This window comes from Leucopleurus acutus (genome assembly GCF_964270905.1).
Source record: "Leucopleurus acutus genome assembly, chromosome: 13".
Classification (NCBI taxonomy): Eukaryota; Metazoa; Chordata; class Mammalia; order Artiodactyla; family Delphinidae; genus Leucopleurus; species Leucopleurus acutus.
Genome location: NC_139155.1, coordinates 13030788 through 13051173, shown reverse-complemented (window position 1 = coordinate 13051173; position 20386 = coordinate 13030788). Strand labels below are relative to the sequence as shown.

Below are 20386 nucleotides of genomic sequence, written 5' to 3'. Positions count from 1 at the left end.
TAACTAGGTTTTGGCCGCTCCTAGATCTGCAGTGTCCATGATGTTGCCTAAGAGTTGCTGGCACTGAAAAAATATCTGTGGAACTAACCTGACTTCAGCCAAGAAGTCTTTGTCCCAAATACAAGAAATAACCAGTGGTTCAGAAATCACACCTCCAACCACAGACGTGAGCGATTTCCCCACAGGTGTGAACACTGTGACGGTCGCATAGCCTCTGTGACTAATGTAACGATGAATTAGTAGGTGAATAGTAATGAACCTAGAAGACTTACCTCATTTCGTGCAACCAGAGTTATAAAAGCTCCTTGTTTATAGCACTCGATAGCAATGCACTTTCCGATGCCACTGGAGCCTCCTGTAACCTAAAAGCAGAAATTAAGAAATCTTAGCACTTGAAATTTCCCTTCTGTGGGAAGTTTATTTAAAATAACTATGATGGGCTCTAAAACCCAACCTACAGGAACTAAATCTTCAGCTATTGTAGCATCTTCATCCCAGACCTAATGAATGGAGTTTAAGTGCAGACGTGGAAAGATTACACTGTCAGCCAGGCCTGCGTTGTTTCCAGTACTGAGCTATCAATTGCACACCTATGATATTTTTCTGAGTTCACTGTGGCGGCGGGTGGGGGGGGGGGGACGAGAGGGGGAAGTGCCCTGTACATCTAGCTAATAAACAGTACATTAGTCTGATAATTCGAAAAGACACATGCACCCCTATGTTCACAGCAGCACTATTTACAATAGCCAAGACATGGAAACAACCTAAACATCCATGAATGGATGAAGATGTGGTATGTATATACAATGGAATACTACTCAGCCATGAAAAAGAAAGAAAGAATGCCATTTGCAGCAACATGGAGGGACGCAGAGATTATCATACAGAGTGAAGTAAGCCAGACAGAGAAAGACAAACATCCTATGATATCGCTATACGTGGAATGTAAAATATGACAGAAATGAACTTATCTATGAAACAGAAACAGACTCACAAACACAGAGAACAGACCTGTGGTTGCCAAGGGGGAGGGGGGTGGGGGAGGAATGGATTGGGAGTTTGGGATTAGCAGGTCAAACTATTATACACAGAATGAATAAACAAGAAGGCCCTACAGTATGGCTCAGGGAGCTATATTCAATATTCTGTGATAAACCGTAATGGAAAAAAATATGAAAAATTTTGTTATACAGCAGAAATTAACATCGTAAGTCAACTATACTTCAATAAAATAAAGTAAAAATAAAAAACACTAGTCTGCCTTTGAGTCCAAACCCAAATGAACCATTTCTTTACTACACATCTCCTATGCATGACCAGCTCTACAGGAGATGAAAAGAATAATCACTTGCATATACTTATGATATTTTAAATGACTGCTTATTATAAAGTAATACATGATCACATGGAAATACTGAAAAGTAAAGCTTTTCTTCTTGCACTAGTCTAACCCTCACCATCTATAGCTCAGCCATACTGGTTGTCTTTTGGTTCTATGCTCTCTCCAACCACAGGGCCTTTGCACATTCTATTTTCCCTTCCAGGAATGCTCTCCTCCCCTCTTTTCATCTAACTGGCATCGATTCACCCATTAACTCTCAGCTCTACCTCACTACCTCAGGAAAGCCTTCATGGACTGCCCTCTACCCCACCGCAACCCACTTTGCAGCATTGCATTCTCTTTTTTCTTTGCTTTACATCACTCCATAACCAAACAGCCATGCATTTACTTGTGTGATTATTTGATTCACACCCATCTCTTCCATTACCACCCCATAAACTCCAGAAAAATACCAACTCTATCTTGGCTCCCCACTGTATCCCTAGCGCTTAGTACAGTGCCTGGCATACAGGAAGGACTCAATATATATTTTATTTAATAATACAAATGTAACATTACCTTTCTAGTCATTTTCCCTATACACATCTTATAACATGGGCCAGGGGAGTGGGGGGCCTGGAGTTGTCAGGTGAGGGGGGAAAGCAAGTGTCAGAGAGGCATCTGTCCTTACACGCTTTTGCATCCTACTCTAAAAAGCATTATTTTGTAACGTCTGAGGTTAAAAAACTAAAAGGCTTTACAATATTGCATTAAACAGCCATATCAAAAAATATTTAACTATTTCCCTATTGTTAGACATTTAGATTATTTCGAATATTTTACTGTTAGATATAAATCATGCTGTAAAGAATATCTCTGACCAATCGATCTCATGATTTTAAGATCATCATGACATCCTCCTACACAATGTACCTATGTCCATGGGACGCCCCTACTTTCTCTTGAGCCTCAACTTCTCACTAATGAAGGGATTTCTTTGGGAAAATTAACCAATTATCTACCGGTTACTGTAAAAATATACCTGCTGCCCCAGCTAACAGTTGCCTCTGAGGACCTCCTTGCTATTGAAATATTTCATGGGTAGTTTTGGCTTATGAATTTTCACCAGATATTCCAATTCCACAGCAATTAGCAAGGTCCCTAAAAATGTCCTTAGCTGTTTCATGATGTTGTTCCTGCTGCCTAGAGGTCCCTCCACTCAACATCTCCCACACAGCTGCATTTCCAAATCCTACCTAACTCGCAGAGGCCACTTCCAATGTCTCCTCCTCCAAGAATTTTTTCCGGACTCTGTCCCTCTGTCCTGTCCTTTGCCTGTCACTTTCTACTTCATGAAGTTACTTCTGTACCTGCCTTAGCTCCCTTACCAGACTCTAAGTTCCCCGACAACAAGCACCAAGTCCAAGTTATCTCCCTCATTCCTAGCACAGCACTTTGCATAAGCAGTTGCTAAATACTTGTCTACATTAATTTGCAAAATGATGTACGATGCCATTTCCCTGAAAAAAAATACAAAAAAAACTTGTAAGATTTCACTATTTGTTATTCAATGAATTGATAGAAGCTGAAGTGATGAGGTTATTGAGAAAATTTATATGCTCTAAAGTGCCATGTAGATATTCCGATTATTGCTGGCGTTTTTTCTAGACCGTAATAGGTAAGCAAGCTATGTAAAATTCCTGCACAGCCAAGGACAGGGGTAACCTTATAAGATTTGTCCATAAAAACAAGAATAAGACTTCAACTTTTGGGTCAGGGTTCATGGGAAACTGACCTTCTAGGCCAAGCCAGCTAATTCATAAAAGGTATCTAAGAATATACATAAGTCCATCTAGACTATGTTACTCTTGATTGGTATAAGAAAACATAAGAGATTTTCCTAACGGCTGAGAAAAATGGTAAATATGTATTGAGTTGCCTGGCCATTGGTAAATTGAGATGTGAGACCCTAAAGATAACAGTTTAATTCCTTTCTTTGTCACTCCCTCTTACTGTTCATTGCAAATATTGTTTTAAATGTTACTATCTCTTTATTTGCACCATATACCTCTTACTGAGGGCAAGAGAAGGGGTGCTTTGCTGCAAGGACAGCTGCTCCCACCCATCTCTCCAAAAGGGAGGACTTGATTTTCTAGTTCTCACCAAGTCAGTTAAACAGTTTTTTTTTTAAAAAAAAAAAAACAAAAAAAAAAACAGCTGATTTAAATAAGTATATACTGTGTAAGACTTGCTGAATAGGTTTACCACTGTAAGTAGAGAGATAACACTAGTTTATCAGAATTGCTCTAAAAACAAAACAAGTTATGACCTAAGCCTGCTCATGCTTCCCCATCAGCAAGACATTCTAAACATTGGCCCCTTTTCTAACACGACTGGGTCTAGTCGTAACAAATCTCAAGAAAAAAAATTACACTTTCACTCTTTTTATGACATTAAAAAAGAAGACAGATGGTGACACCATGTGTATTATTCATGTCATCCTCACATTATTTATAGTGGCATATTAAAACGGGATGGTGAAAATAAGAAATTCTTCGGGATCTACCCCAGAAGATGTGTTTATTATCTTATCTACAGCCTGCAGAAGCATGATGGGGCTGGCAGGACCAGAGTCAACATCAACTGAAAGTCCCTTATAAACACTGAATGAAATTTTTCATTACTGCTTTGACTTTACATTTTTACAAGTTATGCTCTGCAAACACCACTTCTGAAAATTCCAACTTTTAAAGCCACGCTTTTGAGGCAGAAGTCTTCTTGCAGATGTGACACTTTCAGACTTTAGCATGACTGTAAAATTTTGCTCTTCTCTCCCTCTGTAATGAATTTACACTCACCTCCTCCTCTATCTTCCACATCAGAAATAGCAGGATTTGGAAAAACACTAATAGTTTTATGAGAGAAATTAAAGAAAACGTATGTTCCCATTCACAAACTCTGTCCCGATTTAAAGCACACTAAAAGCAATGACCATTCCATCCCATCCCAGTTCAGTGAAGACGCTCGGATTTTAGCGGAGACACCCATATATCACCTCTGGCACCAGGAGGATTTGCACTGCCAGCTTAGTAACAAATTTTGCTTATTCATAACCTCCCGCCTCAATGTCCCCGGGGTTGTGAGAAAATCAAGTAAGAAAACGGACCAGAAAGCCACAGCAAAATGTGACGTGCTGGGCGCAGGTAAGAAGGCATTCCCTCTGTTTAAGAAAGGTGCCCCACCTGCAGAAAAGGGATCCTTGAAGACATGAGCTTCTGGTAAGAAACAAACCAAATCCATCCACATCCCCTTCATTCCTAAAGCACTAACTAGCCAGGTCGTTCCGCTCATCCCTCTGACTCCAAAACGACGGCAGAGGATTGCACTGGGACAGCAGTCAGTCGACCCCAGGCTGAGCTCACAAGAGACAGGCAGTGTAGACTGTACAGAAGCGACTCAACACCGCTAGCCAGGACTGCCAGCCCACCGGGTTTAGAGCAATCCCGTCCCCCCGCCAGGTGAGTCACTTCCTGTATTCCTTTGGCAACTGTCACTCGCACAGGCCACCTTCCAGTTCCCAGCTGCCTCGGCGGGTCCTGGAGGCTGGGACCCGGTTCACCGCTGCCCGCCTCCTTGCGACCCCGCCGGGACCGCGCGCCTTGCCCGGCGTCGCCACCGACCGCGGTGTCCTTGGCAAAGTTTCTCAGCCTCTCTGTTCTTCAGTTGACTCATCGGGAAACCCGAGGACAAAAATATCCAGATCCCAGGGATGCCCCGGGGATTAACGAGAGCCTCCCGAGCCCCTGCAGTGCGGGAACCCAGCTCGCTGGCGCTGCCCGCGCCGCCCCGCTCTCCGGCCCCGGGAGGAGCCAGAGGCAGCGGAGGGCGGGTCCCCGAGGCCCTCCGAACAGACAGTGCCGGGGCGGAGGGCGGCAAGTGACCCTCCATTTGGAGAAGGGGACGTCGGCGGCCCGGCCTGAGTCGCGGACCGGCGCGCCGGGGTTCGGGGCGACCGAGCGGGCCGGGAGGCGGCGGCGCAGCAACAGGAGGCCACTCACCACCACATGCGCCCCGGGCAGGGCGAGGGGCTTGGGGCTGATGAGCGGAGACACCATGTAGAGCAGCAGCACGAACGCCACGAGGAAGGCGGCCGCCAGCAGCAGCATCGCTCGGCCGAGGCCGGGGCCTGGGGCGGGCGGCGCAGGCACAGGCGCGCAGGGCTCGGCTGCGCCGGCGATCACGCGCGGCCGCGCGCAGTGCGAGCCCGGTGTTTGGGTTCGCGGCGCGGGGCGGGGCGGCGGCCGGAGGGGAAGAGGCGGAGCCTGCGAAGGGCGCGACCGCGGGGGGTGGGGCTTCCAGTGGCTAGAGCGTCGCGGCTGCCGCCCGATTGAGGGGACGGTCCTTTGGGGTCCCCGAGCTCCCAGCGTCGAGACGGGGTCCCGCACCCTCCGCCGGCGAGATGGGCTGCCTCGAGCGCGCAGCGGACGGGGCCCGGGTGGCGTCCCCCGGCGTGCCCCTGGGTGACGCTCGCGGCTGGTGGCGAGGGTGCTGCTTAGGACCGCGGAGAGCGGGTGCCGGGCCTTCCCGAGCCGCGCTCCCGGGGCCGGGCCGCTCCGCGCCGTGGCTCCGGGTGCCGTCCGCCCGAGGCCGGAGGAGGCGGGTCGGCGCCTTCTAAGCCCCGGTTCCGGGATCTCGTCACCTCGTTAGTGTATGGAAGGCAGGGGATCGAGCTCTGAAATCCCGGGCTCCATTTCGTATTTTCTTGGCGTACGTGGAAAATGGTAACAGCCCACTTTTCGCTTTGCAGAGGACCGGGAAAGCCTTAACATGGAGTTTTAAAAATCGCCCAGATCATTCAGTTTCGTTGAGCTCAGAGTTCATCTCCTTTACCAAAGCAGAGTTTAAAAAAGATAAAAAGCTTTTTGAGATCTCATTTGCACACCAGACAATTCGCCCGTTTAAAGTGCATAGGTAATGGGTTTTGGTATAGTCAGGGTTGTGCAACTGTCACCACTGTCAATTTTGGAACATTTAGTTACACCCCCAAAGGCGCACACAAATCCTTACCCGTTCACAGTCACTCCCCAGTTCCTCCCCATCCTGGCCCGGCCCTAGCTAATCACTCACTAATCTGTCTCTGTAGATTTGCCTATCCTGCATATTTCATATAAATGGAATTATAGAATGTGTAGCCTTTTGTGTCTGGTTTCTTGCACTTAGCATAATGTTTTCAAGGTTCATCATGTGGTACAATGTATCAGTACTTCATGCTTTTTATGACCAAATTATATTCCATTCTGTGGACACACCACATTTCATTTATTCACTCATCAATTGGTGGACCTCTAGGTTGTTTCCACTTTTTTTTTTTTTTTTTTTTGCGGTGCGCGGGCCTCTCACTGTTGTGGCCTCTCCAGTTGCGGAGCACAGGCTCCGGACGCGCAGGCTCAGCGGCCATGGCTTACGGGCCTAGCCGCTCCGCGGCATGTGGGATCTTCCCGGACCGGGTCACGAACCCGTGTCCCCTGCATCGGCAGGCGGACTCTCAACCACTGCGCCACCAGGGAAGCCCTGTTTCCACTTTTTAGCTACTATGAATAATGCTGCTGTGAGCATAAACATTCATGTATAAGTTTTTCATTTCTCTTGAGTATACACCTAGGAGTGGAATTGCTGGATCTTCTAGTAACTGTTTAACCAGAACTGCCAGACTTTAACAAAGCAGCTGCACAATTTTACGGTCCCCACCAACCGTATATAAGGGTTCCAGTTTCTCCACATCCCTACCAACAGTTGCTATCATTTATCTTTTTAATTATAGCCTCCCTACTGGGTGTAAAGTGACATTTCATTATGGTTTTGGTTTGCATAAGGCACGTATTTTTGTTTGCTTGCTTTTCCTTTTAGAAGTTATTTTTAGAAATACTAAGGCCCTCGGGAACAAAGGAATTGATCTGAGTTTTCCTTCTTTCTTAACTTATTGCCCAGAATTAGCCAGCTTGCAAGATTTGAGGGTACAGTCCCCAAGACTTCTGACATCAATTGCAAGTTTGGAGGAGGGTCTCCCAAGCCACCCTCAGGTTTGATAATTTGCTAGAAGGACTCAGAGAGCTCACTGAGATCTGTTTTACTCATGGTTATGGTTTACGAATGTCAACCAAGGGACGAAGTGCACAGGGCAAAGTCTGGAGAGCTCCAGATGTGACCCTCCCAGCACTGGAGTGTGGCAGTATCCATGGAGTGTTGTCAACCAGGGCAGCTCCTCTGGCATTCAGAGTTTATACTGGGGCTTCATTATTAGGCATGATTGATTGATTGCCCATGTGGCTAAAGGCAGAGTCCAGGTCAGCTGATAATGCATGACAGGAGACTTCCACCTAAATCCCATGACTGGTCTTTCTGGCATGACCACCCTAAAATCCAGTTTGGCCAGCCCTCATCTAAACAAGGACACCTCTATCAGGTCTGAGATAGAATACCTCCAAGAAGCCAACGGGAAAGGCCAGACCTTCTCCTGGGGCAAGGCCATCCATCCAAAGCTCTTCTACAACAAAACAAATATATGCCTAACATTTGAAGGAGGCAGTGTGGAGTAGGAGGTTCTTAATTCAATTTCCCAACAGATTTGACCATCAGTATCAGTACTGCAATCTTGCTGCTAAGACGATGCCAGTGTTACATCATATCGAGGTGTGAGTAAGTAAACAGAACCTGAAAAATAAGAGTCAAAAGATAGCAGCACATTTGCTAGAGTTTCACTCAGTCATCAACAACTGGTCAAGCTTAGCATATCATTCCATCAAAATGTCTCCCAAAGCAATGCCACTCAGGTTTGCAAGTTTCCATCCGACTCTATGCGTTTCCCAAAACAGGAGTGATCTTCACCCATCCAGACATCTTCTAATTGAGCTCTCTTCAGAGACTGTATCATCTCTTGCTCAAGGCATTTATGTAGCATTGGATTTTCCTTGTCACATAATCTGTTTATTCATTCCTTTCCCCTTGCCTACCAATTCTCCTTCTATTTGTGATTTACTTTTACTCAAACTTTTCCCCATTGGAAAGGATATTATGTTCAGCCTAGCACTCTGCTCTTCCGGACTGCTGGCACGAACACTAGTCCAGCAAAATCCTCCTCTCAGTCCACTCCTACCCATCATACAGGGCAGGGTGACAGAGGCACACAGCGAGTGGGCTTTGCCAACCACTAGGCAATACAGCTGCATTCATGATCAATCCCAGCTGTGTCAGGTAGAGTGAAGGCATAATTCACTCATCAGCCTCTTAGGAATTCTGGTGTAAAGGTTTAAAAGTATAGTTACAATTTCTTGCTTGGGGATCATCCCTGATTCCAGCACCCACAGTTGGAGCCTTGGTGCTTGGGACCACTGCATCAGGCACAAAAATAAGAAAGTTGACGCAATGTGGAGAAAAAAGAGAAAAGTGTAGTCGTACCACCATCTTGTTTCCACGGAAAGAACTGCAGAGGCATAGCAGCATTCTCCCCCACCCCTTCGCCTCTGGAACCCCCAGAAAAGTGGAGAAATCTACCTACTGGGGACCCTTTCTTGGTTTTCCTCATGGTAAGTGTCAGCACACACTCATGAAGGCATGTAAATCTGCCCCTCCGCCCCCATTTGAGACTACAAACGTTTCAATTGCCTGTTCCAATTCTCTATTAGACCTTTACTCTGTGGATGGTACACAACCTGGTACATCCATCTGATGTGATAGCTCCTTGCCCATCGTTGGACATTATGGGCTTATTTTTACTTTTTTTTCCATTAAAAAATTTTTTTAATTTATTTTATTTTACTGGACACTATAGGTTTAGTATAAAGTGTGTTCTTTGATCTGAAGAAATGTAACTTGGAAGTCCAAATTCATGCAATATCTTCTGGTCCAGTTCTTTCATAGTATTTTGAGCATTTGCATCTACCTCTGGGCATGCAAAGCCCAGTCCAGAGTATGTCTATCCCTGTCAAGACCCATCTGTAGCCTTCCAGGGCTACCAGCATCATTCCAAACACCAGCTCTGTGTTGAGCCTTCCCCCCTGGGGAATCTGCCCCATAGCCATCTGCAGCCCCTGCCATTCTTGTTGGCAGATAAAAAAAAAGTTCTTGGCATTTTGTGCCCCAGAGGGTACACGAGGACAATGTCTAGATTCAGCCCATCTTTGAGCTGCAGCCCCCCCATACCCACTCTTTTCAGGTACTCAGGTGGCCACCTCAAGTGGGCACACCAGGCTATCCACTTGCTGGTTCCAATCACCTTCTGATCCTAGAAGGAGGTTCTTCTAATGAACAGTGACATGCTCTACTTTAACATACCCCTTAAACTGCCATAGTGATTTCCCCAGGGCCGTGCCCCCTATAGGCGTCTCTTTAATGGGCCAGTTTTCTGTTGCCCTTCTACCCAGCCACATGGACAGGACGTTAGCCGCTGCCTATGAGTTGGTTTGAAAACCCAAGTCTAGGGACTCACAGCAGGTAACTCAGCCCACCAAGCTGATGTTTTCATCTTTTCCAATCAGAGTTGTAGCCTTTCCAACGCGATGCTGTCTGCTCACCTCGAAACTGCCATCCATAAACAAAACAGCTCCTTTTTGGTCAATAGAGAGCTACTCAGATGGCACTGCCCAGGTAACTACAGGTTCAGCAATTCCTCAAGTGGTTCCAAAGTTGGTCCTAGGGCAAAAGAGTCTACCTGCTTGTGAACACATGTGCACCTCTCTGCATTTCCCTGGGCCGTGTGCCTGCAAAACCGGTTCGGTTTTCTAATGGAACCCTTCTGGGCACTGTCTTCTCCATTAGAGTGCTTCTTTAACATCACCCAAGACAACATGTGTATTTCAGGTTTCAAGATGATTTTATGTACTTCAGTCATTGGGGCAGTTTCCATTAATGTCCAATAGCAAGCTAGTAATTGCCCCTTAAATGGCAATTCTCTGGTCTAAAAGCTCAGCAGCCATTGACAGGTGACGCTCACAGCCTTTTGCCATAAGCCCCAGTCTGAGGAAAGATTCCAGGATTTCTTTCAAATGGTTTTATGGAGAAGATCTAGCAATATTTCCAGATGAGGAAATATATGCACCTCCAAAATTCAAATAAACCAACTAGACACTGGTCTTATAACATGTTTTGTCAACCAGGTATCCCATACTGTTTGTTTTTTTTTTTTTTTTTGAGGGGGGTTGCCCCACGAGGCTTGTAGAATCTTAGTTCCCAGACCAGGGATCGAACCTGGGCCACCGGTCGTAGAAGCATGGAGTCCTAAACACTGGACTGCCAGGGAATTCCTTCCCATACTGTTTACAATTAACAGCCTGTGTGGGCGCAGGCAATGTTATTGGTTCCCATTTAGCCTGGTCAATCAATATTGAAGGGCAGAATCACCTGCCTTCTGATTTACAGTGCGAGGTAGGGGAAGCTTTCCCCAATCAGACACAAAATCCATCCCCAGAGTACATTCACGTAAAGGAGACACAACCACTTCACACAGAGTCTGCCCCAACATTCCAATTTTCATCCAACCTTTCACCTTAATTCTGTCAACCTCTGTAGCCCCAGCACCTCTCACCCGAACTGTAGAACTGTAGTCTGTGTTGGGACTTCACCAACAGGTTTTAGAACCACCTAAATGTCCATTGATGAATGAATGGTTAAAGAAAATGCGGTAAATGTATAAAATGGAATATTAGTCAGTCTTAAAAAATAAGGACATCCTGCCAGTTGTGATAACATGAGTGAACCTGGAGGACATTACACCAAGTGATATATGAAAACATTTCACAGAAACTTTGCGACACAGAAAGACCAATATTACGTGGTCTCACGTATACATGGAATTTAAAAGAAAAAAAAATCCAAACTCAAAGTAATAGAGAGCAAAGTCTGGATGTGGGGGAAAGGGGAGATTAAAATTTTTTTAAAAAGAAAAAGAAAAGAGAGACAGTAGAATGCTGGTTTCCAGGGTCTGGGGGAGGAGGTCATGGAGAGTCACGGTTTCATGGGTACAGAGTTTCAGTTGTGCAAGATTAAAAGAATTCTGGAAATGAAGATGGTGATGGTTGCACAACAATATGAATATACTTCATACCACCAAACCGTTCACTTAAAAATGATTGGTAGTAAATTTCATGTTAGGTGTATTTTATCACCATAAAAATATTTGGAAAAAGACAGTTCTCCCCAAACTGATATACTGTCTCAATGTACTTCCTGTCAAAATCCCAGCAAGATTTGTTTTTGTAGCTATAGACAAGATTATTCTAAAGTTTATATAAAAAGGCAAAGAAATTAGAATAGCTAAAGCATAAAAAAAAAGTGGGAGGAATCAGTCTACCTGACTTCAAGACTTATTATTTAGCTACAGTAATAAAGACAGTGTGGTATTGACAGAGGGGGATATACAGAGGTCAATGGAAGCCACACTAATACACCCAACTGGTTTGTGACAAAGGTGCAAAAGCAGTTTGATGGAGGAAAGGTAGCCTTTTCAAGAAATAGTGCTGGCAGGGAGATCAGCTCGGTGTTTTGTGACCACCTAGAGGGGTGGGATAGGGAGGGTGGGAGGGAGACGCAAGAGGGAGGGGATATGGGGATATATGTATATGTATAGCCGATTCACTTTGTTATACAGCAGCAACTAACACAACAATGTAAAGCAATTATACTCCAATAAAGATGTTAAAAAAAAAAAAGGAATGGTGCTGGGAAAATTGGACATCCATCGACAAAGAAAGGAAGCTCGACCTCAACTTTATACCTTCTGCAAAAATTAACTCAGGTGGTGTGATGGTTAGTTTTATGTGTTGGCTTGATTGGACCACCAGGTGCCCAGATATTTGGTCAAAAGTTATCCTGGGAACTTCTGGGAGAGTGTACTTAATGAGACAAACATTTAAATCAGTAAACTGAGTAAAGCAGATGGCCCTCCCCAATGGGGGTGGGTCTCATCCAATCCGTTGAAGGCCTAGATAGAACCAAAAGGCTGACTCTCCCCCAAGGAAGAGATCATTATTCCTGTCTGATGACCTTTGAACTGGAACATTGCTATTTTTCTTGCCTTTGGACTTGAGTTGAAACACTGGCTCTTCTTAGGTCTCCAGCTTGCCTACTCACCCTGCAGATCTTGGGATTTGCCAGCCTCCGTAAGCACGGGAGCCAACTTCTTATATTTTATATACATGTACATGTATATACATATCTTCTATCTGTTCTGTTTCTCTGGAGAGCCCTAATACAGAAGGGATCATGAACTTAAATGTAGAACTATAGAAAAGAAACATTGGATTTAAAAGAATGAAGACTTTGGTCAATCAGGAAAAAAAAAAAATCAGGTCATTTGTTTAAAAAGGAAATCAGGCTAGTTTCAGATTTCTCCACAGTGACACTGAACATGAGAGAACACTGATACATCTATAAGATCCTCAAGGAAGGAATGTTTTCTATCCAGCTAATCTGTATTTCACCCGTTGAACATGTAATCATTAAGGAAATATTTTTCCCATGAGTGCTTCTTGAGAAAAGTATTAAGGCTATTATCTTAGTCTGTTTGGGCAGCTATAACAGAATACCGTAGACTGGGTGGCTTATAAACAACAGAAATCTAGTTCTCACATTTCTAGAAGTTGGCAAGTCCAAGATCAAGGCACCGGCAGATCGAGTGCCTGATAAGAGCTCACTTCCTGGTTCACAGATGTGTCTTTTCACCGTGTCCTCACCTGGAGGAAGGGGGAAGGGCGCTCTCTAGGGTGTCTTCAGTGAGGGCCCTTATCCCGTTCATGAGGCCAAAATCACCTCTCAAAGACCCCACCTTCAAATACCATCATGTTGGGCCTTTAGGATTTAACACATGAGTCTGGGAGACACAAACATTCAGCTTGTAGCAGGAACTTCAACTGGTCAAAAGATGACTGAGAAAAGTATAGTAAAAGGACTGTCTTTTGAGAATTTGGCAAATGAATACGTTTAACTGTAGAACGAAGACTAAAACAAATGTAGGGTCTAGGGTAAAGATGGTATATAAATGTTATACACCTTAAAAATGTAGGGGGGCTTCCCTGGTGGCGCAGTGGTTGAGAGTCTGCCTGCCGATGCAGGGGACACAGGTTCGTGCCCCGGTCCGGGAGGATCCCACATGCCGCAGAGCGGCTGGGCCCGCAAGCCATGGCCACTGAGCCTGCGCGTCCGGAGCCTGTGCTCCGCAACGGGAGAGGCCACAACAGTGAGAGGCCCGCGTGCCGAAAAAAAAAAAAATGTAGAAGTAATAAAAGAAACATGTTTTGGGAGGGGAAGGAGGAAGCACGTGGAAGGTAGGGTGACTTTACTAATTGCCTCATTTATACCTGACTTCCAAATATACTGGTTAAAATAGACAAATCAAGTAATAGAAGTATAAATATTTACCACTATAAATGTAAACATTAAGAAATATATTATTGACTCAAATCACGTGAGTTGGGTAGGAAGAAGTATATAAATTTTATCGTTGCTTATGGTGAAGGATTAACAGATCCTATCAAAGGAAACAGATATGGGGCTAAGTAAGGTCTAATTACAGAGGCAAACAACTATACTACAAACTGTCCTAATGAGAGGTTATTTAAAGAGGCAGAGGGAAAATAACACTACCACTCTTTGCAGATGAGGATTACGTTCTCTGCTGCCTTCCACAGCAAGTGCTGTTTCCGAGTCTCGAGAATTCCCGTTATGCAGGACCGATTGGCAACCATCAGGCAGTACTGCCCTTTTCACTCTTAGTTGAGAGCAGTGCTTCTCAAATTGTGTTGAATGTCCAGGTTCCTTTTTTATTTCCTTTCCGTTGCAAACCAGTTAGAAAAATGAAATGAAAACAAACCAAAACAAAGACATGCATAATATAACCTTTAACGATTTACTATTAAAGTCAACAGACTTAAAAATACATTAAATAAATATTATCTGAACAAACATAGAGAAAAAGAATGACACAACTGTATAGGCTGTTCATAGAAAGTATGCATAGGGACTTCCCTGGGTTGAGAATCTGCCTGCCAATGCAGGGGACATGGGTTCGAGCCCTGGTCAAGGAAGACCCCACATGCCGCGGATCAACAAAGCCCGTGCGCCACGACTGCTGAGCCTGGGCTCTAGAGCCCGTGAGCCAAACTACTGAAGCCCGTGTGCCTAGAGTCCATGCTCCGCAACAATGAGAAGTACATGCGCCGCATGGAAGAGTAGCCCCTGCTCACTACAACTAGAGAAAGCCTGCGACCAGCAACGAAGACCCAACGCGGCCGAAAATAAATAAATAAAAATAAATAAATCTATTAAAATTATTTTAAAAAAGAAAGTATGCATAAAAGGGGTTAATATAGAGAATTATTTTTGCAACAAACTATATTTTCCAAAGATGGCTGCTATGATATCTCCAGTCCGTATGTTCTTTTATAATGTGACCTTGATGCTCATTCCACTGAGTGGTGGGGTCTATGTCCCCTTCCCTGGAACCTGGGTGGGCCTTTGCGACCGCCTTGACCAATGGACTGTGGCAGAGGTGACACTGCGGGCCTTATAATTATAGCTTTGAAAAGGCCGTGTAGCTTCTCCCTGGTTTTCTTGGGACAGTAGCCCTTGCATTTGATCCATTGTCCTTGAGTAAACTCAAGCAGTCTGTGGATAGGTCCATGCAAACAAGAACTGAGGCCTCCGGCCCACAGTCCAGTTGACTCCCAGCCAGTAGCTGACGCCAACTTGATAGCCATGTGAATAAGCCATTTTCAAAGTGCATCCTCTGTCCCCCAGTGACAATGCATGGAGCCCTATCCGTATGGCAGATTCATGAGCAAAAGAAATGGTTGCCGTTGTTTTGAACCACTGAGTTGTGGAGTTATAACTGGTGACAGAAGTAACATAACTGAAACACTATTACACTGGCAGCTTTCTATTAGTTTGCTTTGATAACAAAATTGAGTGAAATAGCAGTGACTCACATTACATGCCTATAATCACACTAGGTAGCATTTTTATCGTGAGAAATGAGCTTTCGTCTTTCTTGTTAACTTATCTAATGTATTATAGGTTGAGTTACCAACAATGCAGCTCATAAGGGATAATGTTTACCAAAGCTATTTGAAGGTTTTGTTTTAATTCATGCTGCATTAATAAGCTAGATACTAAAGGGCAAATGTTGTAGATTCCGTTTATACGAGATACTTAGAATAGGCAAATTCACAGAGAAAGAAAATAGAATAGTGGTTATGAGGGGCTGGAGGGAGGAGAGAATGGGGAGTTATTATTTAATGGGCAGAGAGTCTGGGTGGAAAGTTCTGGAAACAGTGTTGATGGTTCTGCAACATTGTGAATGTACTTAATGCCACTGAATTGTACACCTAAAAATACTAAAAAATGGTAAATTTTATGTTATGTATATTTTACCACAATAAAAAAATGCTCACTTCATAAAACTTAGAAAATAAAGAAAAAATGTTTAATTAGTAATTCTACAACTCAGAGAGAGTTGTTCTTAGCTCTAGACTTTCCTCAAGACGCCTTCTTGGGATGACCTCACAATATGTGGCAGGGTTATTAAGATAATTTTTTTCTATTTTCTCTTCCCTTGTTGTTCGAAGATAGCGGGCTTTCTTTGTATTTTGTAAACAGGCAAAAACATAATCTCCTGTACAATATTTTCCTTTCTTCTGGCTCCCCCTACCAACAAATCCTAATCACTCATGTCACTAGAGAGATTAAGCGAAATACCTTTGAGAGCAACGGGAGAAAAAGAAGATTTTGCAGGCTACCGGCAGGAACGGGGACAGATTTTTCACCTCACATCTGAGGGTTGGAGTGAAAGGCTCCCCCCAGTGGCCAAACTTCAAACAGGGCGTGGCACTAAGATTTTCAGCTTCAGCGAAGATTGTCTTCTGCGTCACTGGTGCGGAAGGGGATAGCAGAGGGACGTCTATGGACTTGAATAATAAAAATGTCAGCAACACTGTTGGACTGGGGATTTATCTCCTGTTCTGAGCAATGTGTAAGCCTTTTGGACTTTAGTACAAGCCTTGGAGGAAGAGGTCTAATAAAGACTAACTGATTTTCCTGACAGCACAGCAGATTTAGGTTTGATTTAATGATAATGTAGAAATATGATATTTTAGTCTACTGGAGTTTGTGAACGGAAATTTAGACTCGCCATTAGCGAGTTCCCATAATTTCAACATCCCCTAAAGTAACAGGAGAATTTGTCAACGTGTTTTCTCTACTTTGTAGCCAAACCTATAGCAGAAGGAATCTGTGAGAACTAATGTTCTGCCTCTTAGAGGAAAGGGGTGTGTGTGTGTGTGTGTGTGTGTGTGTGTGTGTGTGTGTGTGTGTGTACTTTTATTTAGATTCTAGACATACCGTCTTGGAGATTAACGGCTGTTGAGAGCAGACAGCCGTACTGATTGGCCAGGGCTGTGCCCACAATATACCCGTTGTTAACCATTTTTATCATCGCCCTTCCCACTTTCATGTGGCTGCTACCAATTTCTTCCATTTTCAGTTTTAAAGTTTTTATTTCATAACCTAGGGTTCCTTTGATACTTTGTAATCACTTTTTAATATGGAATGTTTAAAGGCTTCTATAAAATTGTCAGTGGATTCTTAAAGGAATTATTTACGGCCTAAGACATCATACGTTGCAACATTAAAAGGCTTTCGTGTACTTAATTGCAACGTATGATGTCTTAGGCCGTAAATAATTCTTTTAAGAATCCACTGACAATTTTATAGAAGTCTTTGGGAAAATAGGATATAAGTCTTAAGAGTTTTGGCAACTTTCCAAGATACAACTATTCCCATATCAAGAATACCTACATTCAAATGCTTTGTCATTTCAGCCAGAATGGTGATCACTTGTATACAATAAGCACAGTTCCATGACTTGTTCATAGATAATTCGTGGGTCTGTGTTAAGTGCTTGGGAAATATCAAGATCAGTCAGTGATGGATTCTACCACTACATGTTTTTAAAGTTGGCTCTTAACTTTCATCTCCTCCAGAAATGATCTTTTATCCTTCAGTCCTAGTTATTTGCTTAGTCACATTTGCTTTTTGTGGGGCTGTGAATGTATGTGCAATTTCAAAGTAAGTTGCAGACATCATGGGACTCTTGTCTCTCATCCCTGTATGTCCATAATTCAGGACGTATCACCTGGAAATAAGGGCCCCAGAAACACCCACAATAACCACAATACCATTATCACACCCAAGACAATAGCAATTCCGTATTATCTGATATCTAGTTTGCATTCATATTTCTTCAATTATATCCAAACTGTTTTTTTACAGCTGTTTTTTCCTCAAATCAGGATCCAAATGAAGGTTCTCATATTGCATTGTTATTGGGTTATGTGTCTTCAGTTTCTTTTAATCCAGGAAAAGTCCTTCAACCTTTTAATCGTATTTATTTTTTGTTTAACGACATTGACTTTTTGGAGAGACGAGGCCAGTTGTCTAGCAGATGTTCCACATTCTCTTTGGACTGATTGGTTCCTCATGATGTTATTTATTTCCCTCTCCCCTGAATTTTCTGTAACCAGCAGTTAGGTCTATGGTTTGACTGGATTCAGATTACATATTTTTGGTAGGAACACTTCCTAAGTGTATTTGGTATTGCATCCCAGCAGGCAGTGCAGTCAGGTTGCCCACGCTCAATTTGATTTCTTGGGTAAGGTGGTGACAACCGTATATCTCCCGGTAAAGATCATGTTCCCCTCTGCAATGAGCAAGGACTCTGGGAGGGACACTTGGAAATGTTGGTAGATTGCCACCACCAACCCCTCCCATTCCTATTTGCAATTCCTCTGCCCCCGACAAGAGGTAGAATCTATTTCTCATCCCTTGAAGCTGGATTGGCCTTGTAACTTCGTTTGACCAATATAATGTGATAGAAGAGGTATTTCTTTATTTCTGGACCTAGGCTTTAAGAGGCCTTGAAGCTCCTTCTGCCCTCTCGGGATTAAGCCACCAAGTAAAGGAGCTCAGGGTGGACTCTGAATGATGAGGGACCGCATGAAGGGGAGAGGCCCAGCCAGCCCAGCTGGAGGCATCAGACGTGAGTGGAGCCATCTGGATCCCTGCGCCCTGGTCAAGCCGCCCCCGCCAAACACCATGTGCAGCAGAGGCAAGCCCTCTCCAGGGAGCTCTGCTAAACTGCCGTCATGAGAAATAAGACGGTGTTTTAAGGCACTGTGATTTTGAATGATTTGTCTTATAGGAAACAGATCTCATGTAAATATTCTTTCATTCAATAGTTTTAGCATCATCGATGATCCTTGCCTGGATCGACTATGTCATTGGGGTTGCCAGAGGCTAGTTTAAAATCTGTTATTCTCTCTACGTTCATTAGCTGGCTTGTTTTATTGAGAGAGAGAGAGAGTGAGCGAGCAGGGGGAGAGGGGAGAACGCCAGCTTTCCCTCATTGACTAGGTATAAACTAACTGTACCGTGCCTTCTAAAAATGAGGGTAAATGCTTACTCTTTCCCATTAGTTATTAGGTTCAGAATAAAAAGTTGATGCAATATTTACCTCCAAGGATGATAAATCACGTTCTCTCCAATTCTTTTCCTCTGGTCTTCTTTAGCTGTCTCTCCTCCACAGTCACATGGCACCCTATGTATCGCTCTGTCACTGAACTCCAAGTGTTGCAGTGTATTCATCTGTCTATCCTAACTGGACTGGAAGTTTCATTTTTTTTCTTTTCTGGCTGCGCCATGTGGCATGTGGGATCTTAGTTCCCCGACCGGGGATCGAACCCAGGCCCCCTGAAGTGGAAGCGGGGAGTCCTAACCACTGGACTGCCAAGGAATTCCCTGGACTGTAAGTTTCTTGAGGGCAGGAACATTGGAGGCTCAGACTCAAATACACACACAGTTCTCAGTGAAACTAGACTTCTGCCGTACTTCTACTTTCAGTTTTTTCTTCATGCATATATCTTGCATAGTTTAGAGAATAATTTATAATTTTTTTATCCTGCAACTGTTTTTGTCTTGGTTATCTTGATTTATTGGCCTTAGACATGATTCTGTTTCCTAGTGGACAGATGAGCCCTTAGCTCACTTACATTAACCCTTCTCTTCTCCCTCCCAATTTTTGATAGTTAATATCACCATTTAGAATTCTTTTATTGGTTACATTTGAAACTTTTAATATTTTAAAACCACTATTTCTTCATCAATTTTTGAAACCTTGCATTACTACCCATTTTTTAAGATTAAGCTTATATAACGTCTGCATCCTTTTTTTAAAAAGGATTTAAGATACGGGGATATATGTACAGCTGATTCGCTTTGTTATTAAGCAGAAAGTAATACACCATTGTAAAGCAATTATACTCCAATAAAGATGTGAAAAAAAAGGATTTAACTTTTTATTTTTAAAAAATATTTTATTTTATTATTATTTTCTTGGCCGCCCCGCGCAGCTTGTGGGATCTTAGCTCCCCACCACGGATTGAACCCGGGCCCTCAGCAGTGAAAGTGCGGAGTCCTAACCAGTGGATCGCCAGGGAATTCCTGTCTATATCCTTTTTAACACACCTCTTTCAATACTCAACGATCTCAGATGTATCTTAATGAAATATTAGGCAAACAGAAGAACATAAATACGTAGGCCCTGATACTCTCTAAAACTCACTTTTCTGCACTGCCATCCTGAGGAGTTAAATGGGTCCCTGGTAGATAACACCACACAGCATCTTCCATGTTCTGAATAGTGGCACAAATTGGTGTGATTTCTCCTAGGTTTGTAAATACTGCTTTACTGCTTTTTCAGGAGGGGGGAGTTCCAGGGGCCCTTCTTTTCCCATTAACCTTCACTCCTGGGGCCAGGGAACTGCTGTGGTGACTCTGACCACTGCTGAGGATACTTGTGCAGAGTTCCACTGGGCCTGCTGTGGTGCAGACTCTAGTCAAAACTCCACCCCACTTATCACTTGCCTCCCACAGATGCTCTCTTGAATAGTGGACCACAATGACTTTCTGATTCTCTGGTAAAGAATATTAGCTCAGGAACTTCCCTGGTGGTCCAGTGGTTAA

The 20386-nt window shown here is 43.8% G+C and overlaps 1 protein-coding gene across 1 annotated transcript in view; it reads right to left on the bottom strand.

The window, feature by feature from the left end:
• KDSR (3-ketodihydrosphingosine reductase) overlaps positions 1 to 5551 on the bottom strand; it is a 38471-nt gene extending 32920 nt beyond the window's left edge. Inside the window, exons 1-2 of the mRNA XM_082852978.1 lie at positions 5380 to 5551; positions 273 to 362 (exon numbers count right to left, since the gene is read on the bottom strand). Of these exons, the coding sequence (XP_082709104.1) occupies positions 273 to 362; positions 5380 to 5487 (198 nt within the window). The 5' untranslated portion in view covers positions 5488 to 5551. The remainder of the gene's footprint in view (positions 1 to 272; positions 363 to 5379) is intronic.
• Positions 5552 to 20386: the final 14835 nt, after the last annotated feature.